The sequence below is a fragment of the Astatotilapia calliptera genome, chromosome 23 (assembly GCF_964374335.1).
Source record: "Astatotilapia calliptera chromosome 23, fAstCal68.1, whole genome shotgun sequence".
In the NCBI taxonomy this organism is placed as follows: domain Eukaryota; kingdom Metazoa; phylum Chordata; class Actinopteri; order Cichliformes; family Cichlidae; genus Astatotilapia; species Astatotilapia calliptera.
In genome coordinates, this window is record NC_137443.1 from 45,144,396 (window position 1) to 45,170,168 (window position 25,773).

Sequence of the window (25,773 nt, forward strand, 5' to 3'; positions counted from 1 at the left end):
TTTTTAGCTGGATCGTTCTATAAAAACATGAATCAAATCTGAGAAAAGTTTCCACCTGACCTGTTGAATGTTATTGAAGCCAGAAGTTTGCCTTCATACTGTGTTTCTTGCATGCCTTTTGTGGTGTACTAATTGATGTGAAATGAATGCAATGTGGTTGTGTTTGCAGAGGTCAGAGGTCACAGTCTCCAGTATCCAGCTGTGTGTCTGTGAGGAGTGACTGCTCCAAAGAAATACTTCCTCCAGTCTTCAGTCATGAACCTGCAGCAACAATGTTCTTCAATCATGGAGCTCAGCTGACCATGTAAGAGAGCTGCTGACTCAGTTCAAAGGTTGTTTGAAATTCTGTGACCACTTTGTAATTTTAGTTTATATTTTAAAGTGTTTTTATTTGTAGTTGCCTGTATTTTTATTACACTGTGTGTAACGTGGTGGTTTGTGCTGTTTGGGATTGTTTTGGTGTATTTGTGTCAGAACATCAGATAAATGATTTCATCACATTTTAAAAGAAAGTATCAGGATAATAATCTGAACTGAGTCATCAGAAATAGAAAGATGGTCTCAACAGGCCACTGAGCTGATCTCCAAAGAAATGCAGAAGATTGAAGAGTCCGAGGCTGTTTATTTGTCACAGGCATCGTCATACACGTACAACACAGTGAAATGTGCTGAGCTGCTCCTGTGACTGGACAAAACATTATAAACAATCATTAAATGAAATAATGAAACATTGTGCAGATGTAATGTTAAAGTGCTTTGTGCCACATTAGCACAGCATGTACTGACAGAGCAGTGCAAGCAGAACAAAGCAAATGAGCAAAGTGATGTAAACAGAGTAACTGAACAGAGTGAGCAGAGTAATATCAGCAGTAATGAAGCAGCAGGATCAGTGTAGCAGCGTGTGACGTCATAATGAATCAGGTATGATCTGAAATATGACAGTGAGACAAGAACATGATGTAAGGTCCTGTTTAAACCCTGATGGTGATGCTATGAGGGGAGCATGTTCTGATTTAGGACTTGGATGGTCTGAGGATAGAAGCTCCTCTCTGTTTGTGTCCTGATGGTGCAGAAGCTTCTGCCTGATTGTAGAAGGAGCTGAAGCCAGCATCATCCCAGAGGTGAAGCTCCTCTGTGTGCAGACCTGAGGTCAGATTCCTCCAGGCTGATGTTCAGGATCTACAGAAACGTGTGGTTGTAGTTATTGCTGCACTGTGTGCTGACAGCAGATACTCAGAACAAAGCGCTGCACACGTGTTCTTTACAAACATCTGTACATAGAAAATATGGATCATGGCAGTGAATGAACACGTTTCTGTCATTTGTTTCATTGGCTTCTTTTTTCTGCCTGTGTTCATGTGATTAATGTCTAACACATAAACAGGTTTGTAATCAAACATCACATCATCAGGGAGGCATCATGAAACAAAGTTACTGCTGGAGGCTGAACTCAATTTGGTGGCAATGTTCAAAAATATCACTCAGATCATTTCAAAGCTTTTAGTTCTTCTTCTTCACTTCTGTAAAAGAATAGAAAGGAAATCAGAACCCAGAAGTTCACTTCCTGATGACTGAACTCTTTCAAAATAAAGCTGAAAGCTCTGAATGTGACACCGCTGCTCCACCACAGTTTTTAGAGGAGGTCAAAGGTCAGTTGAAAGTGATGGATCCCAAACTTCCAGTACATCCAGTGAAGGACATAATCAGCTCTGTGATGAAGGCTTTTACTGTGGAGTTTGTAGGCTGATCACTCTGTGTTTAATAAGACAGGCAGGAACAGCAAAGGAAACTTGGATTCTGAACTCAAACACAAGTTTCTCCACTTTGACTTTTCTCTGTGACCATCAGAGCTTCTGCACAGTGTCATCAAATCTGGATGTTTGTCACTGACAGTCAATGATTTTAGTGATAAAGAAATGTGTTCACAGAGGGAGGAAGAGGAAGAGGAGTGGTGTCTGTGAGGAGGAGCAGCTGTCCTGCTGTGCTTTGTGTCAGGACGTCCTGAAGGATCCAGTCTCTACCAGCTGTGGACACTGGTTCTGCAGACAGTGCATCTCCTCATACTGGGACCAGTCTGCTTCATCAGGAGACTGGTCCTGTCCCCAGTGTGGAGAAAGATCCAGAAGCAGAGCTGGACTGCAGACAGCCAGTCAGAGCAGCTGTGTACAAAGTAAGACTGAACATCTGTCTGCTGATGGACTCATTTCTGAAAACTGGACTTCTTGTTGTTGTTCAGACATTGAAGAGTTTTCTGTCTGTTTTTCTTTCTTTCAGCAGATGTTGGTCTGCAGGAGGTTTTAGATGAACATAAGATCAGTCTGAGGAGGAGATGTGAACGTGTGACTGAAGGAAGTGATGAAACAGGAAGTAGAACCCTCCTCAACAGGATCTACACTGAGCTCTACATCACAGAGGGACAGAGTGAAGAGGTTCATAGCCAACATGAGGTGAGGCAGCTGGAGACAGCTTCCAAGATGGACGCCCTCCATGACACTCCAATCAGGTGCCAGGACATCTTTAAAGCCTTACCTGACCAACAGAGACCCATCAGAGTGGTTCTGACCAACGGCGTGGCTGGTGTTGGAAAAACCTTCTCAGTGCAGAAGTTCACTCTGGACTGGGCAGAGGGCTTGGAGAACCAACATGTCAGTGTGGTGGTTCTGCTTTCATTCAGGGAGCTGAACCTGATCAGAGAGGAGCAGTACAGTCTTCTGGAGCTGCTCCATGTTTTCCATCCAACACTACAGAAGGTCACAGCAGAGAAGCTGGCTGTCTCTCAGCTTTTGTTCATCTTTGACGGCCTGGATGAAAGCAGACTTTCATTGGATTTCACCAACAGGAAGCTGCTGTCTGATGTCACACAGAAGTCATCAGTCAGCCAGCTGCTGACAAACCTCATCCAGGGGAATCTGCTTCCCTCGGCTCTCGTCTGGATAACTTCCCGACCTGCAGCAGCCAATCAGATCCCTCCTACATGTGTTGACAGGCTAACAGAAGTACGAGGCTTCACTGACGCCCAGAAAGAGGAGTACTTAAGGAGGAGATTCAGTGATGAAGAGCTGTCCAGCAGAATCATCTCCCACATGAAGACATCCAGGAGCCTCCACATCATGTGTAGAATCCCAGTCTTCTGCTGGATCACTGCTACAGTTCTGGAGCACATGTTGACTACAGAGCAGAGAGGAGAGCTGCCCAAGACCCTGACTGACATGTACTCACACTTCCTGCTGGTTCAGACAAAGAGGAAGAAGAACAAGTACCACGAGGGACATGAGACGAGTCCACAGGAGCTGACGGAGGCTGACAGGGAAGTTCTTCTGAAGCTGGGGAGGCTGGCGTTTGAACATCTGGAGAAAGGAAACATCATGTTCTACCAAGAAGACCTGGAGCAGTGTGGTCTGGATGTGACAGAGGCCTCGGTGTACTCAGGAGTTTGTACAGAGATCTTCAAAAGAGAGTGTGTGATCTTCCAGAAACCAGTCTACTGCTTTGTTCATCTGAGCATCCAGGAGTTTCTGGCTGCAGTCTACATGTTCCACTGTTTCACCAACAGGAAGTCAGAGGTGCTGAAGAACTTCTTGGGAAAAAAATACAACGAGTCATCTCTGGGCAATTTTTTGATGGAAACACTAACAAAATCCTTCAGGAGTAAAAATGGTTGTCTGGACCTGTTTGTTCGCTTCCTTCATGGCCTCTGTCTGGAGTCCAACCAGAGACTCTTAGGAGGTCTGCTGGGTCAGACAGAGAACAGTCCAGAAACCATCCAGAGAGTCATCAAGAATCTAAAAGAAAGGAAGACAAAATCCTCTCCTGACAGAAGCATTAACATCTTCCACTGTCTGATGGAGATGAACGACATCTTATTATCTCAGGAGATCCAAGAGTTCCTGAAGTCAGAGAACAAATCAAAGAAACTCTCTGAGATCCACTGCTCAGCTCTGGCCTTCATGCTGCAGATGTCAGAGGAGGTTCTGGATGAGTTTGACCTGCAGAAGTACAACACATCAGCAGAGGGACGACGTCGACTGATTGCAGCTGTGAGGAACTTCAGAAAGGCTCGGTGAGTCCAGATGTGATCATTAATATTATCAATTAGTGATAGTTTAGTTACTCAGTCACACAGTAATAAATTCTGCTTTATTTTGTGTTCACAGTGAAGAGTTGTTTTCATGCTTTTAAAAATGTTTTGTTTTTAATCAGAACACTACGTTTGTATTATTCTGGCAGAGACCTTGGTAGGAGAGTGCACCTTCACATGTATGTGGGTGTGTAACTGTGAGCTTTTCACCACGTCGTCGGTTTTTAGTCTTACGCTGAGTTTGCAGTCTGACATGTTTTATCTGTGTGCTGTTTCCGCTTGGTCGTGTTAACACGGTGCAGCAGACAGTAATGAGACTGTTGCTCATGTCTGTGCTGCTGTTGGTCTGTTAGCATTGCTCCTTAGGAGAGAAGACTGAAGTGAGACTTTACAAAGAACGTGTTTGTAGTAAAGTGAAACTGTGTGAAACAGTGAAGATGGTCCAAAGCAGCCTCTGTTTGTGCTTCTGATCACTGCTCTTTCTGTCTGATGTTATTGTCTTTATCTGGGCTCTGATTGCACTTTCTTAATTTTTCCAACTAATTATTGAACGTGTGAACAATCACATTATCTGTGACATCATCACCATCAGCATATGTGCTCCAGTTCTTTAGTTTTTCTTTCCTCTGTACTAAAGAGCTGAGATGGACAACAGTGTGCCAGCATACATCCAAAATTAGAGTCAAAGGTCACTGCAGGTCATTATTTTTATACTGTCACCACTCGTGACTCCGCCCCTTTACAACAAAAGTCCCACAAACAGCGTGTGAGGTCACGAACACACCACAGCATCACCAAGTCACAAGGACGAGGCTCTGACAGGGACGACTCACAGCAGGAAGAGGTCAGTCTGTGCCCGTTGGCAGACTGTTGGGCGTGATCACGTCGTATCTGCATTATTTGGTACGATCATCATAGAAATGATCAGAAATCATCACCAGACGAGAAGCTGAGCTTTGATTACTTGATGCCAGCATCATCATCATCATCCCTGGTGGTTGGTGACGTGTAGCAGCAGTGAGTGGGCCAGAGTGATTTGTGTGTTTGTTTTTCTTAAAGTGGATTGTTGAGTCATTCTGGCTCGTTTTGGTTTCACAGCCATCCTCCTCACCTGGATGCTGACTTGCCACTTAGTGAGAGCTCTGTGGAGATCTTCAAGTTCGCCAGTATAGTCGAGAGTCACTTTTATTCTTTTGGGACCCGACGCTGGAGATGTGGAGCTCACAGGGGCCTTACTTGCCGAGTTCTTCAGCGTGATTTCTCCACGGTGAACAGGTTTACCGTGGAGCACAAGAAAGGTGACCTTATTGCTTCGATGGAAACGGAGTAAGGCCGAGTTTTAGGACCACGGTAAGAAAAATATTCCCGATCATTTTAAGATAAAGTCGAGGTTAAAGTCAAAATTGTATTTGGAGAAAAAAGTTGAAATGTGGAGATTTGATGTTTCAAGACAAACTGCCAGGTTTGCTGTCCCCTCTACAAAACGCTTTGTTTAGATGAGTTAGTGAAACAAAGTGATCCACCGTCTTATGATAATAACTTTATTTCTAAAGCGCTTTCAAACAAAGTGCTGAACCAATATTTCATCATCCAGTTTTGCAGCATCCATCCTCTTTATTGTATGAAGGTGGAACCATCGATAACCTCGCATCCGTCCATTACAAGACATTTGATTTTGTACAAATCTTCCAGATTTGTGTTTTTCAGCTTTCTGCACCATCCTTTCAGCATCTTTATACTTTTCACCACACTGTGTTTATATAACACATGGATGTGTAACAGGAATCATTTCCCTTCTTTAGCTAACACCACTGCTGAAGTTTCACTGACTCAGAGAGTACAGCAGCTGTGGCACTTTGTCCTGAAACAGCAAATCTCCACATTTCTTCTTTATTCTCAAAGTCATTTTCACCTTTAATGTTGAAATTAAGGACATTATTTTTTCCTTAATGTGGCATGGGCCTTCTGTATAACAGAGACCCAGCAGTAACTAGTGAAGCCCAGTGTGAGGGTCTCTGTCTTTAAAATAATGAGAGCTGGTGATAAAGTGGTGGTGAGGGAATCACGGCTGAGATTGAACTTCGATCCGCCTCCCTGCATCCTTTTTACTTACCAAGAGAGTTTCCACAGATCCTTGTTACTGATGTGTACGTTCAACTGAGGGCGAATGTGGAAGTCGCCACTCAGACCACAGTAACGTCACACCAGACGCTCCCAGTTTATTTTGTCATTTTAATCAATGTACAGTTGGGAGGTCGCTCGCTGACGTTTGTTATGGCTCCATCAAGGAACCTAATAAATCTTTCTGTAGAGCTCTCTGTGGCATGTTTGACTGAAATGTGTTTTATTTGGTTCCCATCATGAAATCTGTCTTAAAGAGAACTAAACCTCAGTGCTGGTTCTGGTGTGGTCAGCGAGTCCATCCAGACCCTTCAAGACTGTTTTTCTTGGACTGATTAGGACTTATTTCAAAATGCTTGTGTGACTTGGATAAATTTACAGACTGTGCACATGTGCACTGGCTCCAGACGTGGGGTTGTCCTGCATAGTCAGTGGTGTCAGTAGATCATTAAGTAAAATAATATGTAACTAGATTCCTTTGAAAGAGCAACCATGGACGACAAAGCTGGGCGGAGTCTGCTCTAAGACACCAAATGAGCAAATGTTTGCTGACCTGTATCAGTGATCACCTTTTTGTTGGCCTGGTCCCCCAGTCCTCCCACTCCCCCCGGTCCTCGGTGGATGCTGTCACTTCCTCTGACACCGGCTCACCATTTATGTTGTGTCAAAAATCAAACGTGAAGATCTAATTTACTCTAAACTCTCTGACTGTTACTAATATAGTCATAAAATATGCAACAACCACTGGAGATGGAGATGAAGCTTCAACTTGCAGAAAATAGTTTATTAAAATCAGTTTGAATAAACCCAAGGCTCAGAGCAAAAGAGACAAAAGCGCCCCCAAGTGGTCAGACAATAGACGAACAGAATAAACCCTATCAAAGACAAACACGCTGGAAGCATCTTTTCTAACACTCCAGTATTTATTAGCATTTATTATAAATTTATTGTGACTTTGAAGACGTTCAGTGTTTCCTTTGGTATAACGGAGGTCTGACTACAGTCCAGTAAACACACTGATTAGGATTATAGATTAAACTGCTGTAATACTTTCACAGTGTGCAGTGATGCACAGGTCCGAGTGGTTTTACACTGAAATTCTCAACAACAGGAAACTATAAGAATTTGTTACTCTAATAATAAACATAGAAGAAGAAAAACATTTTTCATTTAGAGTTGATGAATATAAATGAATTTGAACTTTACAAACCAATCAAAGACAAACTGATCCATGTGAGTTTATAACAATATTCAAAGGCTGCTGCTGGACACAGACAGGTAACATCATTTTGACTTGCTGTCACCTGGATCTGGAGTCATAAACACTGAAGCGCTGAACATTAATACAAGTGTGTTTCTGCCAACTAGTGATAAACCTGCAGACTAATGGCTCAGAAAGCTAAAACGAGCCAATCATTTCTGTGTTTAGTTCCCCTGAAATCAGATGTGATATCAGCAGCTCTGAGTTCATTCATCATTATTGTCCAGTGATGACATTTCTGCTCCGTTTGGTGACAGTCAGCAGATTTTTCCTGAGTGTGGACGTGAACAGTCGTACCTGACAGCAGCAGGTAGCAAACAGAGATCATCTTTCCAGCTGGAACTCTTCACTGAGCTGAGCTCATTCAAAATGTTCTAGATTCAAGACAGGAAACAGTCCACATGTGTGTCTTCACTCTGACTCTGGATCAGATCTCAGTGACAGACTGTGGACATTATGGAAGCCTAAATGTGACACCATCTTCCTCCTTCATCTGCAGATTAAAGCCAAACAAAGATTCTCATTAAAAGTCTGCAGGTCTGAGAGAGACTCAATCGTTGTGTCATGTCAAACACAGTAAGAGGAGCTGAAGCACAGATGTGAAGAGCAGATGTTCATCAGATTATGACCTCACTCTGTTTTGTCTTCATATACATTCAGTCTGTGTTTATAATGCAGACTTTCTGCTTTTATAGTAACACATTTTATATTTTCTGTAATCTCAGACTGACTCAGTGTCGACTCTCAGAGACTCATTGTGAAGTTGTGGCCTCGGCTCTGAAGTCCATCCCCTCCCATCTGACAGAACTGGACATTAGTAAGAACAAGCTGCAGGATTCAGCAGTGAAGCTTCTGTGTGCTGGACTGGAGAGTCCAAACTGTCGACTGGAGACTCTGAGGTGAGTTCACTGACTGCAGCTGTTGTTGTTTTTCTATATTTCTGATCTTTGATATTTGAAACGTTCTTTAGTTCCTAAATGTTCAGGATGTGTCTGAAGAGAAATGTGAAGAAGTTTGAGTGCTTTCAGAAATGTTGTGTCTTTCCAAACGACTGAACAACAGTTTTTCCTCTTGGCTCCAAATAGAAGTGACAGACTTGAGCAGGGTTCATTTAAAGGCTGACAGAAGTGCAGTGGTGACGGGGAGATGTTTGTCAGGACAGCTTTTTAGCCTCCACAGGTTCATGTTGTGCTCCATCAGTCAGTGAAGATGAAGTCAGTACTGGTGAGGCTGTAGAGTGTGTGAGGGATGTGAATGAGGCTGTTGGAGATCTGATGATAGCAGATAAAAACAGGCTGCAGAGACTTTGAGCTTGTGTGGAAACAGACAGAGAAAAGAAAGACATGAATGTCAAAGCTAATAAAGGTGAAGTTAGGAGCTGTGATGATGTTCATGTATCAGAAGCTGATCTGGCTGCTACAGAGACGACCCACACAGCTGCTGTGGTGAGGTTTGTGTTAAAGCAGAGGAACACAGGCCCACACATGACAGCAAAGCAGGTTTCAGGCTCTGTGAGAGGATTTCAAACAGAAGCTGGAGAAGAGAAAGGACTACAGAAAGAAGGCAGCTGAGACCAGTCCAAGTGTTTCCATGGAGCCCAGTCTAACATTCATTTATACACTAACGTACAGAAGTGAACGGGAAAATGAATCCATAGTTTCAAATGTAGAAATAGTTCTCAGTTCATTTACAGAGTTTAATACAGTTCATGAGGAAATGTTCAGTTCGATTCAATTCGATTGGAATCTGGGAAATTTTGCCTCAGACAGAAATATTATAATTCAGTACATTTACATATTTTTGTGTCTATAAAAGGGAAGCTGGCACTTTTGAGACTTTATCAAATGTGTGAGCATCACAGCAGAGGCCTTTGTGTCAACGTAGCTGAAGATAAAACACAGAAGAACATGAAGCTGATTTTCCTGTTCTGGGATTTTATAGAAATATTCTGCAGTAGATCAAAAACGAAAGAAAACCATGAATCAACACATGAACATTACCTGATGCTGCTGAAGTGAAGCAGAGCAAAGTTACACCGTTTTTATTACAAACACAGCGTTTTGCAATTTGCATAATTTTAAAAAGTTTAAATTTGTTCAGTATTGAACGGCAGAAATTAGGTTTTCTTTTCGAAAGCAAGTAAAAGGAAAAAAACAGCGGCCGACAGCGCTGTAAACAACGGTAGACTTGTGCGTAACAAGCAAGCGAATAATGCAGAAAACAGATTTTAAACAGGAAACTTCTTGAAGTACAGAGAGAGAGAGAGAGAGCTGTGCATGAAGTGTGATTTTATTGTGGTGGAAGCAAAACAGCAAAAGTCAGAGTGAGTTCATGACGATGTTTATGTGAAGCGTAGTTTGGATCTTCTTTTGCTGCTGGTTCAGTCAATATTGTTTGTAGAGAGATAAAACTAACAGCTTCAGAATCGAGCGCAAAAAGGACGTAAACACAAAGCGTGGACCCGCCGAAACATCAGAATCAGCGAGCTGTCGGCTTTCAGCCACGACCGTGTCTGTGCCGTCAGTGAGAAAGGCGACATCTCACTGATTCTGATGTGTCGGCGGGTCCGAGCTTTGTGTTTACGTCTCTGTGCAGAATCCGTGTTCCTGCTCTCATTTACTGTTTCAGCTGTTTGGTGGTTGTTAAAGTTTTGTGAGGTTTAACCTGAGATTCTGACATTTCGGGCAAAATAAATTAATATTAAAAAATTGATTCAGGATTTTAATTAATCAATATCACGTTATCCAAGCCAGAATCGATTTTAATCGATGAATCGATTATTAAAACCCACTCCTAATTCAAAGCACTGAAGCATCGACTTGTTCCATTATCCAACAATGAAAACAAGAAACACAGACAGCTGGCCTTCAAAGTAAAAGCTGCTCCTTTTGAAACATGTTGGTGGTAAAATGTAAGAAGAGCTGAAGCACATAAATGATCTACGTGCCAAAATATTAAACACAGTTGATATATTTGTGTGAGTGTTGTGATTCAGGTGTAGATGTAATAATGTACATATAGCAGAGTTTCCTCTTCTGGATCAGCTGATCAGAGTCAGGCCAATCAGCTCTGAGCATGCTCAGTCTGAGTTATCGAGCCACATACTATGATTCACCATGGCAACGGCATGAGCAGAGGCTCCGTGTGAATCCAGAGGAGCAGGAACATGAATGATGACAGTAGATGTTTGTGTGAAAGTGCTGGAAGCAAATGAGTGTGTGATGTTCTTTCAGTGTTGCACTTTGTAGACGCTCCCTGAGCACTGGTCTCACAGCCAGCTGCACATAGAGACCAGTGTTGTTAGTCCAGGTCAGAAGATGACTTGTTGGAATGAAAATGAGCTTGTAGTTTGTCTGCTTTAATAATGTGACTGGAAAAAGGTGTTGGACTTCAAATATGTCCATTTCTGTCACACTTCACCTTTAAAAGTGAAGCCATGTGGTTCCTGGAAGGAAAAACACGACTTTTTCAAGTCTTTGTCCTGTTTTTATGAGACATGTACGACTTTAATGTGAAACATTCAGAGTTTTTTCTCTTGTTGTGTTTGTTTGAAGCTGCTTCCTGTTGGCTTCAGCTGTTTGGAGTTTCCATTTTCTAAACTTCTACATTCTGAACCTTCTTCAGCTCTGAACAGATGATGAAACACTGAATGATTTCAAGCACTTTGTCTAATAAACTTACATCTTTCATTCTTTATACAGATTGAAGAGCTGTGGTTTGTCAGATATTGGCCTTGAATATCTGGCAGCAGCACTGAAGTCCAACCCCTCGTATCCCACAGAGGTGGACCTGAGTGGAACCTACAGCCACCTGAAGGGTTCAGGAGTGAAGCATCTGTGTGGTTTTCGGGAGAATCCACGATGTCGATTTGAAACTCTGAGGTCAGTCAGCATGTTTTAGTTGTGCTGAGATGAATATGATGTGAAAGTTGTGCTGACACTAAACTGCAGACATCAGGCTGATATTATACTGATCCACACTGAGGATCTTCATGGTAAAGTCTGTTTTCTTCTTCTCTGGTTTAGTCCATTGACTGCAGCAGAACAATGTTCACATTTCAAACAGTGATACTCAACGTATGGCCCGCGGCCCACACGCGGCCTGCCCACTGTTAAGGTTCAAAAATATTGGGGATGGACACCAGAGGAAAAACCCACAATAACAACACTGGTCCGGTCGGGTTGAGTCAAACGATGATTTAATGATCACACACGTGGGAGATGGACACTGTATGCAGACAGTCTCAGATCTCATCTCAAAAAACACATCACCATAGTTTTATGAAATCAGGGTATTAGAACGCCCCCTCATGCGTAGTGACAGGTGTAATACAATCAATGTTGACAATTTTATTTAACACAAAGAATAACATTGTCTCCTTCCCGAGGGCAGACGCTGACTGCCCCCGTCTCCTGGAACCGTCTGTACCCTGCTAAGACACAACATGGCAGCTACAAGGACTCTTTCATTTGTTAAGACCATCAGTGTGTATTGCTCTAAATCAAGTATATAATATTAAATGAATATTGCTGGATCAGCTACTTCTACTTAAAACATATTAAAACATGACTAAGCACAAAATCACCAAGAATAACATCTTATAAGTGCTGTGTAAGCGCGTGCGGCCTTCCAAGCTCAAAGCCTTTGCCCTCCATAGATCAGCCAGACTCGCGCTGGCTGTAGCTTTTAACCTTTAATTACCTTGAGCACAACTCTAGAATAAGCAACAAACTGCAATGTGTATGGAATGATCATGGTTACATCTGCAATGAAAAATCATGTTATTATTCTGGTACCTGCAAGGAAAGATCAAACTGAAATTATAGCCATCACTGTAAATGCAAAAGATAATGTAAGGTCAAAAACTTCAATTTATGCTTAATGCAAAGCTGGTTATATACTTCTAATGAACTAATAATGCCATATTAAAATATTAAATGATAATGAGAAAAACATCCCCTCCTTATTCTACACCACCTTTCCTGATTCAGAGAGAGGGGACCCTGATTAACTGTGTAGCTTCTTCCTCACAGTTCTAAGTATCAGACACAACAATGAATAATCCACAGCTGACTGTCTTTAGCAGGTCAAAGGTCACGGCACACAGCACTCTGTGAAACAGTTTGGAGCAGGAATTCTTGCACATTTACAAACTGACACTGCTGCACGGCATGCTGGGTAATGCTAGCTGCTCAGGTATGGGTGTGGCAACGGCTGTGAGGCTCTGTGGCTGCAGAACACCGAAGAAGAGAAAAGAGAGGTGGAGGATGAAGAAAAGAGGCGGAGATGAAGCAGAAGTTTTGCTCCAGAGAGGAGCTGTGTCTGTGTGGGCGGGGCTCAGACAGCTCCGCCCACACAGTGACAGTGAAGCAGGTGAAGAGTAATAAATGAAGACAGCAGACAGTATTTGATAAGCTGATGTACAAACATGTAGGTCGTGTCCAAATTCATGGGCTGCATCCTCCTGAGGCCGCATTTGTAGACCGATTACGTCACAGCGACACGTCGAAGGCTGTCCAAATTCGTAGACTCCTCCGAATGCAGCCAACAAATGCGTCCTCCTTTTCCCCGAATTTGAAGGATGGGTCGGGTGTGTCCTTCGTGGCCTACCATATCCCAGAATTCATAGCGCGGCCCAGCCAAACTCCAGTTTCCAACAATGGCGGCCGCTACTAAGTTTTAAAATTACTCATACTAATCTTTTTCGGTCACAAAATAAACTTTTAACATATTTTCAGGCGAGAAAGTAGCTGTGTAAACATCAAATATCTGCTCGGTTTATCAAGATACCGCATATTTGCAAAAGTGCTTCGACGTTTTCGGAGACGTCTGCTACCCACCAGCTCGATAGCTCGCCGGGAGCTCGAGGGTCACTGAAGCCGCCGAGAACGGCACAACTCCCGGCACATCATTTTCAGATCACCGCGGACTTTCGCTACTCAGGTTAAACGTGATATATAAGTCACTTAGACAACCTCAAAATGTTATTGTTGGGCTTTTTTCAGTGTTTTGTTTGTTCGTGAGTAAATCGGTTTGGCTGAGATTAAAGTTATTAGATTAGATAAAATAAAACTTTATTAATCCCCCAGGTGGGTTCCTCCTTGGTCTTTACAGAGCTGACTAAACGTCAAACAGAAAACTGATTAAACAGAAGTATGAGACGGTCGAGAATTTACGCCAGTGTCCTGTTATATTTTAGATAGCAAGGAGCAGACGGCTGAGTTTATTAAACTCCACCGAGACAGCGGTGACGCTAATCAGAAGGCTAGACCGTCCAATTTCCCCAGCCGTTTATTTCCAGCCTACCCGACCTTCTGAGGACCCAGCCCACGTAGACCGCAAAGGCCGGGTCCTCGGGAGGATGCAGCCCATGAATTTGGACACGACCGTAGAATGATGGTGGCAGCTACAGAAACAGGTCCATACAGACTGAAGCGTGTCTCAGTCTGAATGTACACTGCTGTTATAAGAGCTGTGGAAACTCAGGTCAAAAGGACGTAACCACACTGCTGACAGTTCCAGGACATTCACAGAGTTACAGCATCATTTGTGAACATAAAGACAGAAAGCTCATCCAAATCCTGGGATTAAAAGTCTGTCCTGGTGGTGTCCAGTCAAACACGTCTCTGTGAAAGCTTCAATCCAACAGGCTCCAAAGTCCTTCTGCTCATTTCCTCGCCGGGTTCTTGATGCTCCTGTACCATCTCTCTGTCATCCTCCTCGCTCCCTCTTTGCACTCACAGTCTTTGTGCATCATTAACACTCACATGTGGAAAACCAAAGTTTTACTGGGCAGAAGATGATCATCAGTGACTCTGTCTTTAAAACACTCTTGTTAGAAATGTTCGACTTTAATGTGAAACATTCAGAGTTTTTTCTCTTGTTGTGTTTGTTTGAAGCTGCTTCCTGTTGGCTTCAGCTGTTTGGAGTTTCCATTTTCTAAACTTCTACATTCTGAACCTTCTTCAGCTCTGAACAGATGATGAAACACTGAATGATTTCAAGCACTTTGTCTAATAAACTTACATCTTTCATTCTCTATACAGATTGGAGGACTGTGATTTGTCAGAGATCAGCTGTGATTATCTGGAAGCAGTGCTGAAGCTCAACCCTTCGTATCCCAGAGAGGTGGAGCTGAGCTACCACAAGCTTCAGGATTCAGGAGTGAAGCAGCTGTGTGTTCTTCTGGAGAATCCACAACATCAAATTGAAACTCTGAGGTCAGTCTCCACGTTTTAGTTGTGCTGACACTGTCGATCTGTGGAACTAAAACCTTTATACAGGAAGTCTGGTTCAGCTCTTTGTAGACCTTCTAATCTCTGATGCTCTGAGTCTTACTCAGTAGATGATGCAGAGTTGTGAAGCCGATGTGGGTGAGGACACTCGCCCAGCTCTAACTACTTTGACGTCCAGGCGGCTTCCCTGCTTGTCCTGATACAAACAAACCTGAGTAACGTTGCAGGTCAGATCTCATCAGTCACACCTGTTATGGCAGCTCTCCTCTAGATTGTAGTTCTTGTTAACCTGGGATGGTTTTAGAAGCCTGGACCACAGACTGCAAGGGAAGATATTACTGGGAAAGGCCAAAGCAACCTATTAGACCCATTAAACACTAACATAGATGAATACTCAGATTTAAACCTTTATTGTTTCACAAAGGGTTAAAAAGGGAACGTCCACAGTTTAGACTGCAGCAGATTTTATTAAAGCAGTTTGACAGGAGCAAAGCAAAAACACAAAGAATAAGTGTTTCACATATTAATACATATAACATAATAATAAAAGAAAAGCAAAATAATGATAAAAAAGAATGAAAAAGTTGTCCAGAGCAGCAGGATGTCTGAGGTCTGCAGAAACACAAAAACACAGCAGCTAAAAATAGTTGAAAGAAAACGAGGTGGGAGCTGCTGATTCCTGAGCTTTGATACTGGATTAGCTTCAGTAGTTATTCCCATCACTGCTGTAGGAGCTACATTTAGTCACAGCTGATTGTCTCCTTTGACCAATCAGAAGACTACTGTTGTAAAAACAAGCAGACAAAGAACCAATGAGAGTGAAGAACAGGATAAAGAGCTCGTGTGATGGAGGCAAAGCAATAATCAGCAGACTGTAGCAGTTTCTATCTGGATGAAAGTAGAAGGAGCTCAGCGGAGCTCAGTCCCATATCTTTGGTTAGAAACAACATCAGTGATTTCCTGCTGCTCGAGATGATTCCAGCAGCTCTCATTACAGCAGCTGATGAGAGAAACAGCTGATGGCTCACAGCTCGTGCACTGTTGGATCTCCAGATGTTCACGTGGCTGAAGTCTGTGAAGAAACTGTGGTCCACGTAGTTCACACGGCCTCAGATTGGACCGAGCTCCCTGGATCACTGCAGCATCCTCAGCTGGTACATGGACGTCTCTGCTCCTCAGTCTTGGAGCCCCTGCAGGTCCGTCCACACCACCAGGTCTTCTCACTCACCTTTCCTTTGTCCTCGTCCTTCATCGGCCGTGCTGTGTCTTTGTTCCTGCGGTGTTGTTCCCACGATGCAGCGCTGATGTTCCCTCCTTGAATGCACAACAAGTACGGTGCTGGTCTTTCTCGGGTGGAGCAGAGACAGATTGAAGTCTTTCAGGCTTTAGTGCCGACTTCCCTGACAGAGGCTGGACTCCATGGTCTGCACAGGAGGCTTCTACACTGTGTGGAGGTGACTCCTGGACTCGAAGACAGGCTGCAGGTACATGTGTGATGAAGAGGAGCTACAGCAGTGTGATGGAGCTGCAGGTGTGAAGGAAGTCCTGCTGTCCTGTCCCACCCTCATCTTTGCTTCCTCTGTCTTCTCTGGACTTGTCCTCCTGTTTCAGAAACAGCACTGCTTCATGCCGAGGGTGGACGGGAGCGTTGGCTCTGATTCTTTTACCGTCCACCACAAGGAGACACTGATGCTGACCTCCTGATTCATCTGCATGTGTTCTGCTTCACACTGCTCACCTCCACCAAAGACTTCACAAACATCTTCTTTCTTTGAGTCCAGTTTGTCCCACAAACACTTCCAAATCTCCTCCTCTGAGATTCTGCAGCTTCTTGCAGTGTGACTCAGCTGACTTCTGACAGACCACAGACTGGCACAGCATCCACATGTGTCTCCTTTCAAACAGGCTCTTGATGTTTCCTCCCACATCATTCTGGCCTCTCAGTCTCCTTTGTTCTCCAGCTCTGTAGCTCCAGCTGGTGAAGCTTCAGTTTTCCATGTTGGTAACAGTAAACTACAGCCTCTGCTGTCAGCTGGGTAACTAAACAGAGCTGCAGCACGTCTCTGCGGTGGTGCTACATCCAGCCTGCAGACGGCCGTCTACATGTTGTAGTGGTTTACAGTCACCAGGGGGCGCTGTCCCAGCCATGCAGGCAGTGGGCTGCTCTGCTTGTGCTGTTGTTGGTGAAGCTGAAGTGAAAGCGAGAGTTAAAACCCTGAACAGTGTCCACTGAGCTTCTCATGCTCTTCTCATGCTCAAAGAAGTTTAACAGGAAGGACGACTCGTCCATCAGGCGTCCAGCTGTCCGTGACCGTGTCCACAGCAGAGTGTGACCGAGGCTTCATGCTAACACGCACACATGAAGCTAATACCACCACGAGCAGCTGCTCAGTGGATTTGGAGGACAAATGTCTGCAGCTTCTCACAGGCAGTATGCAGAATGTGGATCTCCACAAAGACTGTGGAGAGCTCGTCCCACACTCTAAATCCAAACTTGTCTGCACAAAACTTCTCACACGTTCCCGTCACAAGTGTCTTCTAAGTGAAGCTACCAGGTTCAGGTCCAGCTTGTTTATCTGGAGCTGCAGGAGATGATCCATCCTCACAAAGCAACACAGCAGATATGCAAACACACAACACAACCAAAGGATTCTCTATGCATGTCTGTGGCTGATGCTGCTGGAACGAAGCTGTTTGAAACCTTGTTGTTCTGCACTTTGGGACCAGAAGAGGAAACTGAAGCTCTGTGCAGAGGGTCCAATGGAAGCAGCCAAGCGCTGTAAGTGTCTGCTGTACAGGGATGCTGGTTCAGCTGTGGCTCAGTTTCACAGTGTGACTCAATAAAAGCAGCAGGAAATCAAAGCTTGATGCTTTCATCAGTGTGGAAATAAGAAAGTTTCCTGTGACAGACGCTGGAGCTCTTTCACTCTCAGCTTCACAGTTTCAGCTTCAAACTTCTTCCAACATGTTTCTAACACGGCCACATTCCACCTTAATGGAGCTGATATCTTGTGCATCAGCACATTTTCTAAAGGCAGCGATCACATCTTTAGTTTTGGATGTTTAACTGCAGATTGTTTATGTGTTTATAGCACATTAATTACAGCAGCAGCGTTGACCACAGTGCTGTACAAGAATCCAAAATAACTATTAAAATAACTCCTAATATTAATATCACACATCAAATATCAAATAACTCTCATGCTGTATTAAAAGCCAGTGAATACAAATGTGTTTTAAGAGCAGATTTACAGAGACTGACAGCAGGAGCTGGGGCTGTTCGATAGAACGATGTATATATGATGACCATATGAAAACGTCTATCGTTTCATATCACGCTCTTTGTTTCCTGCTTATGTGTTTGTGTTTTCCAGATAAAGCTTTCAAAATAAATCTGAAGATCCTGTTGAGAGTTTTCAAAATAAACACAATACAGTACTGCGGTCGCTCGTTTATCGAGTTACGTTCTAAAAATAAGTCTCAGGATGAAGTAGCAGCTTTATGTTTTACAAGTATTATAGAAGTTTTAAGGCAGTTAAACCCTCACTGCACACTTTCTACACTTTTCTCAGACAGGCATGAACATTTTCACACTTTTCTCTCTTGTTTAAACAAAGTTCAAACCTTCATAGAAAAATAAGTTCATTATTAAAGAGTGAAAGCAAAGTGTTTCTGAAACGTGTCAAATCAGCCTTTGCTGGCATTAAATGAGCTTCTGTGTGAGGAGCACTCGTCCATGGCCTGGGCTCCTCGCTGTCAGGTAAAGTTTCATAAAGCTTTTGAGTTTTTCTGCAGATAATGTTGGTGTCCAGCACGATGTTCTTTTTCCTGCGGTCACTGAGCCACAAAGCCAAAGCTGACTCCATCCTTACGATGTTCTTGTTGTGGACAGTTACAACCTTTTTGCCTCCTTGTTGAAACTATGATGGTCAGCATCTTCCTCTGCCTTTGGCTGCTACCACAGGTGCAAAACGTCTCGTCATCATTGTTGTTTGTTGGGACAAAACGTACAAACATACAGTGCAGCACTGCAGAGTCACACTGCTGTAAATTTGAACACATTCTGTACTGTACAGGAGACACGGCACGAGATTGGCTGACAATGGTCTACAGCCAATCAGGACGCAGAACACAATGCGCTGTAAAAAACAAAAACATGCAAAATTGCACAAAAAAGATCAGCGAAACAGCGAGGCCGCCAAAGGTGAACTGTGTTACAGCGAGGGACCAGCGTATATGTGGTTGTTGGGACGATAAATGTCTTTGAGCTTGTGTCAGAAGACGAGCTGCAGCTTTCTGGACCAGCTGCAGTCTTGCCAGGCAGGTCCCACTAACTCCAACATATAAGGAGTTACAATAATCCAGCTGGGACGTCATGAAAACGTGGATCGCCCGTTCAAGGTTTTTAAAAGATATAAATGATCTCACCTTAGATAAAAGCCTCAGTTTGAAGAAAGACCGCTGTACAACTGAGCTCAGCTGTTTTTCAAATTGCCGTCAAATATAAGCCCCAAATGTAATAATGCGATTTAATAAAAGAGCTGAACCAGTCTAATAGAGCGCCCTTGATGCCGCCATGCTCCAATGGTGAGGTCAAGATGCTGTGGTCAAGGCAGCGGTCAGATCCAAAAGCACAGCTGAGTCTCCTGATCAGTGGCTGATAAAAGATCATTAAGAACTTTTCAAAGTGCAGTTTCAGTGCTGTGAAGAGCTTTAAAACCAGACTGAAACCTTTACAACAGATTGCAGCTGAACAAATATAATCTTTTACAAAATCTTCGACAGGAAGGGAAGCTTTGAAATAGGCCTGAAATTTGAGCGGACAGAGGATCCAGATCAGGTTTTTAGTACAGGCTGTACAACAGCATGTTTAAAACAGGCTGTACAACACCTGAACTAAGACTGCTGTTAAAAATCGCTAAGATGTCGGAACCGACAACCTTTAAAATCTTTTTAAACACGTGTTGGAACAACTTCATTTGGACAAGATGATGTCTTTATAGCATCACATCGTTCCTCCACCTGATCAAACCACACAGGCTCAAACTGATCAAAAACAGCTGAGCAGGTGAATATTTTAGCCCCGGTGCGATCTCGGGCGAGAGTATCGATGATGGCCAAAGGGCAGCGTCCAGCTCTACGGCCGCTGAAGAGCAGACTCAACAGACGCGCGTGATGTGGATCCTACTGCTCTAAAACTGGAGCTTCTTCAATCCATTAAAGAGGACATTAGTACGCTGTTAAAAGAAGAAGTCAGAAATGCATTGAAAGAAGATTTTGACAATATAAGGGCTGACGTGCAAGGACTGAGAAATGAGATCGCTAACAGCATGGCGGCGACGTGCGGCAAAGTTGATGGAGTAAAGGTTACAGTGAAAGAAGCTGAGGATGGGCTGTCAATGTGGAGCGATGAGGTGACCACCCTGCAGTCTACAGTAGAGAGTATGAAGGAGGAGCTGTCTGACCTGAAGGATAAATGTGATGAAGGCAGGAAGCGAAGAGCTAACATCCACATCATAGGGATCCCAGAGGGCCTGGACTCGAGCTCCTCCACGGCCGTATCCGTGCTACTACGTGAAGTGCTGGGTATGGATAAAGACGTTATTGTCGACCGCTCACACAGGAGCCCTATCCTGAGAAAGCCAGCTGGTAACCCGCACGCCGTCATTGCCGAGCGTCACTACTACCAGGATTGTGTGGCTACGCCGTGCCAGGGCCCAAGCCCCGCTTGAGTTTAACGGACAACCTATTGCAATATTACGACTGGGCGATATGACCCTAAATTCATATCTCGATATTCTTTAGCTGGATGGCGATATACGATATATATCTCGATATTTTTAAAGCCAGAAAGTACGAACAAAAAGAGAGTTCTTAGTCAAAGCTGTGTCCCAAATCTCACACAGGCACATTTATTAACATACAGCGTAGATGTACATGAAACAATTACTCAGAAATAAATGATCAGCATTTATTAAATAATAATGCTCCATAAATAAAAGAAAACAATGTTGTGTTTGTGCATAACAAAAAGCTCACAATCGTGCAGTCAAAATGTAAACAGACGCTGAGCATAATAACAAGCAGCTGCTCTGTTCCCAGGTTCTACTGCGTGACTGACAGCCTGGAGTTTGAAACCCTCTTTGTAACCGTGTCTCTTACAGGTGCCATTTATGGTCCTTATACACACTCAATACAGTAATATTACGTTGAAGCAGAGTACGTATCACTCCGCGAGGCTCCTCGTAGCTGTAATGCTCCAACAATCCATCAAGCGGTGCGGCCTCGTAGCTGAGCAAAGTCGTACCAAAACATCTTTTGAAAGGTTTCTGAGCGCCGTGCAGCACATAAAATCGGTTCGAGGTCAGTAAGCACAACCAGAATTCATCCATAAGGCGCACTGTCGATTTATGAGAAAATTACAGGATTTTAAGTGCAGAAAATATAGTTTATGGTTTTCCTTTGATCTTAGCAAATATCTACGCCTCTAATTGGGACGATCACAGATTTTTCACTAATGTCTTTGCGCGGCTCCCCAATATGTCATCACACAATATCATCTTTGAGGGAGACCTAAACTGCTCATTATCTGCTATGGACCACAGTTCACACAAAAGTACACTTAGTCCAAAGTCAGCATGCGTCATTCAGAGCTTTCTTGATAATTATGGGCTGGCTGATGTATGGAGATTTCATAATCCTGCTTCACGTCAATACTCTTTTTTTCTAATGTCCATAAAACATATATTTGTATAGAAAAACGTCTCCCTTTAGTTACAGAATGTGATTATAAGACTCTGGTGATTTCTCCTCTTGTTTTTTCAATGTGTATTCCTGATGCCTGCTCCAACTATCAGCCATGGAGATTCAACTCAGTGTTGTTAGCAGATGAAGAGTTTGTCAGTTACAAAAGGTCTCAAAGACATTTTTTTTCTATCAATCAGACCCCAGAGATGTCATCATCAGTCATTTGGGAATCTCTAAAAGCATCTGAGAGGCCAAATAATTTCATTTTGTGCCAAACAAGGTGCAACACTGAAAGAACATCATCCATAAATATTGAGTAAGAACTGGACTCTCATACAGCGAGACTCAAATGCCTTTAAACATCAGCTTATCCTGCTGATCCAAGTCCAACACTGAGTTTGTAAAAACATGTTTGTCAATCATTTTGTTTGGTTTCTGAGGAAAAAGATTCAATAAGTTGCTGCTAATACACAACATTTCATCATATTTCCTCATAACCCTCTTTTGTCTGACCATTTGATCCCATTTGAATTTGCAATAAAGGATCCACAGAGTTTGGTGACAATAATGACAGTAGATGTTTGTGTGAAAGTGCTGGAAGCAAATGAGTGTGTGATGTTCTTTCAGTGTTGCACTTTGTAGACGCTCCCTGAGCACTGGTCTCACAGCCAGCTGCACATAGAGACCAGTGTTGTTAGTCCAGGTCAGAAGATGACTTGTTGGAATGAAAATGAGCTTGTAGTTTGTCTGCTTTAATAATGTGACTGGAAAAAGGTGTTGGACTTCAAATATGTCCATTTCTGTCACACTTCACCTTTAAAAGTGAAGCCATGTGGTTCCTGGAAGGAAAAACACGACTTTTTCAAGTCTTTGTCCTGTTTTTATGAGAAATGTACGACTTTAATGTGAAACATTCAGAGTTTTTTCTCTTGTTGTGTTTGTTTGAAGCTGCTTCCTGTTGGCTTCAGCTGTTTGGAGTTTCCATTTTCTAAACTTCTACATTCTGAACCTTCTTCAGCTCTGAACAGATGATGAAACACTGAATGATTTCAAGCACTTTGTCTAATAAACTTACATCTTTCATTCTTTATACAGATTGAAGAGCTGTGGTTTGTCAGAGATCAGCTGTGATTATCTGGCAGCAGCACTGAAGTCCAACCCCTCCCATCTGAGACAGCTGGACCTGAGCTCCAACAATAAGCTGCAGGATCCAGGAGTGAAGCATCTGTGTGGTTTCCTGGAGAGTCCAGGATGTAAACTTGAAACTCTGAGGTCAGTCAGCATGTTTTAGTTGTGCTGAGATGAATATGATGTGAAAGTTGTGCTGACACTAAACTGCAGACATCAGGCTGATATTATACTGATCCACACTGAGGATCTTCATGGTAAAGTCTGTTTTCTTCTTCTCTGGTTTAGTCCATTGACTGCAGCAGAACAATGTTCACATTTCAAACAGTGATACTCAACGTATGGCCCGCGGCCCACACGCGGCCTGCCCACCTTTCCTGATTCAGAGAGAGGGGACCCTGATTAACTGTGTAGCTTCTTCCTCACAGTTCTAAGTATCAGACACAACAATGAATAATCCACAGCTGACTGTCTTTAGCAGGTCAAAGGTCACGGCACACAGCAGACAGTCAGAAATATTCTAACTCTGATCATTTATCAGTTGTGACACTGTGAGACTTGATCAGAGGTGTGATCATCACAGCAGAGGCCTTTGTGTCAAAGTCACTGAGGATCAAACAGAAACACATGAAGCAGATTTTCCTCTTCTGGCTTTTTATAGCAGATAACCTTCAAAATATTCTGCAGTCGATCAAAAACTGAAGCAAACCATGAAGCAACATGTGAACATGAGCTGATGCTGCTGAAGTGAAGCAAAGTTACAGAGGTTTGATTACAGACACAGCTGAGAGTTTGTAATCTGTCATCATTTTAAAAAGTTTCCATGGAACAGCAGAAATGAGGCTTTACTGTCAGAGGCCGACAGCACTGAACACAACAGCAGACTGGTGGCTAATAAACAGTGAATGATGCAGAAACAGATGTTTGAAGCTGTTCTTGGAGTACACTGAGAGAGAGAGAGCTGTGCAGGCAGGAACAGCCAAAGTCAGAGAGAATTCATGAGCATATTGATCAAACGTGAAGCAGAGTTTGGATCTTCTTTTGCTGCTGCTTCACTCAGTTTTGGTTGGAGACAGATGAAACCTGCAGCTTCAGGATCTGTGAGCTGTCCACTTTCAGCCCCGACGGCGTGTCCGTGTACGTGCCGTGGAGTGAACGATCCACGCTCTGTGTTTCCATCTTTGTGTGTTTAGCTGCTCTCATTTACTGTTTTAGCTGTTTGCTGCTTGTTGAAATAGTTTGTGAGCTTTAACCTGAGATTCTGGCAAAATACATTTATATTAAACATCGATTCAGGATTGAATGAATCAACATCGTTTTATTCAAATTAAAACCATTTAAATGGGAACATGAATTTTTTACAGCCGCCTCTAATGCTGGGTAATGTCAGCTGGTCCATGTGCAGCTGGCTGTGAGGCTCAGGGAGCGTCTACAAAGTGCAACACTGAAAGAACATCATCCATAAATATTGAGTAAGAACTGGACTCTCATACAGCGAGACTCAAATGCCTTTAAACATCAGCTTATCCTGCTGATCCAAGTCCAACACTGAGTTTGTAAAAACATGTTTGTCAATCATTTTGTTTGGTTTCTGAGGAAAAAGATTCAATAAGTTGCTGCTAATACACAACATTTCATCATATTTCCTCATAACCCTCTTTTGTCTGACCATTTGATCCCATTTGAATTTGCAATAAAGGATCCACAGAGTTTGGTGACAATAATGACAGTAGATGTTTGTGTGAAAGTGCTGGAAGCAAATGAGTGTGTGATGTTCTTTCAGTGTTGCACTTTGTAGACGCTCCCTGAGCACTGGTCTCACAGCCAGCTGCACATAGAGACCAGTGTTGTTAGTCCAGGTCAGAAGATGACTTGTTGGAATGAAAATGAGCTTGTAGTTTGTCTGCTTTAATAATGTGACTGGAAAAAGGTGTTGGACTTCAAATATGTCCATTTCTGTCACACTTCACCTTTAAAAGTGAAGCCATGTGGTTCCTGGAAGGAAAAACACGACTTTTTCAAGTCTTTGTCCTGTTTTTATGAGAAATGTACGACTTTAATGTGAAACATTCAGAGTTTTTTCTCTTGTTGTGTTTGTTTGAAGCTGCTTCCTGTTGGCTTCAGCTGTTTGGAGTTTTCATTTTCTAAACTTCTACATTCTGAACCTTCTTCAGCTCTGAACAGATGATGAAACACTGAATGATTTCAAGCACTTTGTCTAATAAACTTACATCTTTCATTCTTTATACAGATTGATGGACTGTGGTTTGTCAGAGATCAGCTGTGATTATCTGGCAGCAGCACTGAAGTCCAACCCCTCCCATCTGAGAGAGCTGGACCTGAGCTCCAACAACAACCTGCAGGATCCAGGAGTGAAGCATCTGTGTGGTTTCCTGGAGAGTCCAGGATGTAAACTTGAAACTCTGAGGTCAGTCAGCATGTTTTAGTTGTGCTGAGATGAATATGATGTGAAAGTTGTGCTGACACTAAACTGCAGACATCAGGCTGATATTATACTGATCCACACTGAGGATCTTCATGGTAAAGTCTGTTTTCTTCTTCTCTGGTTTAGTCCATTGACTGCAGCAGAACAATGTTCACATTTCAAACAGTGATACTCAACGTATGGCCCGCGGCCCACACGCGGCCTGCCCACCTTTCCTGATTCAGAGAGAGGGGACCCTGATTAACTGTGTAGCTTCTTCCTCACAGTTCTAAGTATCAGACACAACAATGAATAATCCACAGCTGACTGTCTTTAGCAGGTCAAAGGTCACGGCACACAGCAGACAGTCAGAAATATTCTAACTCTGATCATTTATCAGTTGTGACACTGTGAGACTTGATCAGAGGTGTGATCATCACAGCAGAGGCCTTTGTGTCAAAGTCACTGAGGATCAAACAGAAACACATGAAGCAGATTTTCCTCTTCTGGCTTTTTATAGCAGATAACCTTCAAAATATTCTGCAGTCGATCAAAAACTGAAGCAAACCATGAAGCAACATGTGAACATGAGCTGATGCTGCTGAAGTGAAGCAAAGTTACAGAGGTTTGATTACAGACACAGCTGAGAGTTTGTAATCTGTCATCATTTTAAAAAGTTTCCATGGAACAGCAGAAATGAGGCTTTACTGTCAGAGGCCGACAGCACTGAACACAACAGCAGACTGGTGGCTAATAAACAGTGAATGATGCAGAAACA

The 25,773-nt window shown here is 43.1% G+C and overlaps 1 protein-coding gene across 3 annotated transcripts; it reads left to right on the forward strand.

Annotated features, from left to right (window-relative positions):
- The first annotated feature begins 362 nt into the window (after positions 1-362).
- Positions 363-25,773, forward strand: LOC113018298 (protein NLRC3-like). Of its 3 annotated transcripts, XM_080296790.1 has the most exons (6): positions 363-2,170; positions 2,278-4,060; positions 8,186-8,359; positions 11,162-11,341; positions 14,507-14,680; positions 24,822-25,773. In XM_080296790.1, exons 1-6 carry the CDS (start codon positions 1,897-1,899, stop codon positions 25,015-25,017), a joined length of 2,781 nt encoding a protein of 926 aa, XP_080152916.1. In that variant the 5' UTR covers positions 363-1,896; the 3' UTR covers positions 25,018-25,773. The 3 variants fall into 3 exon arrangements, with proteins under 3 accessions (XP_080152916.1, XP_080152914.1, XP_080152915.1); XM_080296788.1 differs by lacking the exons at positions 11,162-11,341; positions 14,507-14,680 and having other exon boundaries at positions 368-2,170; positions 2,275-4,060; XM_080296789.1 differs by lacking the exons at positions 11,162-11,341; positions 14,507-14,680; positions 24,822-25,773 and adding an exon at positions 5,177-5,428 and having other exon boundaries at positions 368-2,170; positions 2,275-4,060; positions 8,186-8,325.

Bases quoted from the DNA above. Each gene is read 5' to 3' on its own strand.
- LOC113018298 (XM_080296790.1), top strand. From the start codon at position 1,897: ATGATTTTAGTGATAAAGAAATGTGTTCACAGAGGGAGGAAGAGGAAG. The intron at 4,061-8,185 runs GTGAGTCCAGAT...CTGTAATCTCAG, and splicing joins AGGAACTTCAGAAAGGCTCG to ACTGACTCAGTGTCGACTCT. The intron at 8,360-11,161 runs GTGAGTTCACTG...TTCTTTATACAG, and splicing joins TGTCGACTGGAGACTCTGAG to ATTGAAGAGCTGTGGTTTGT.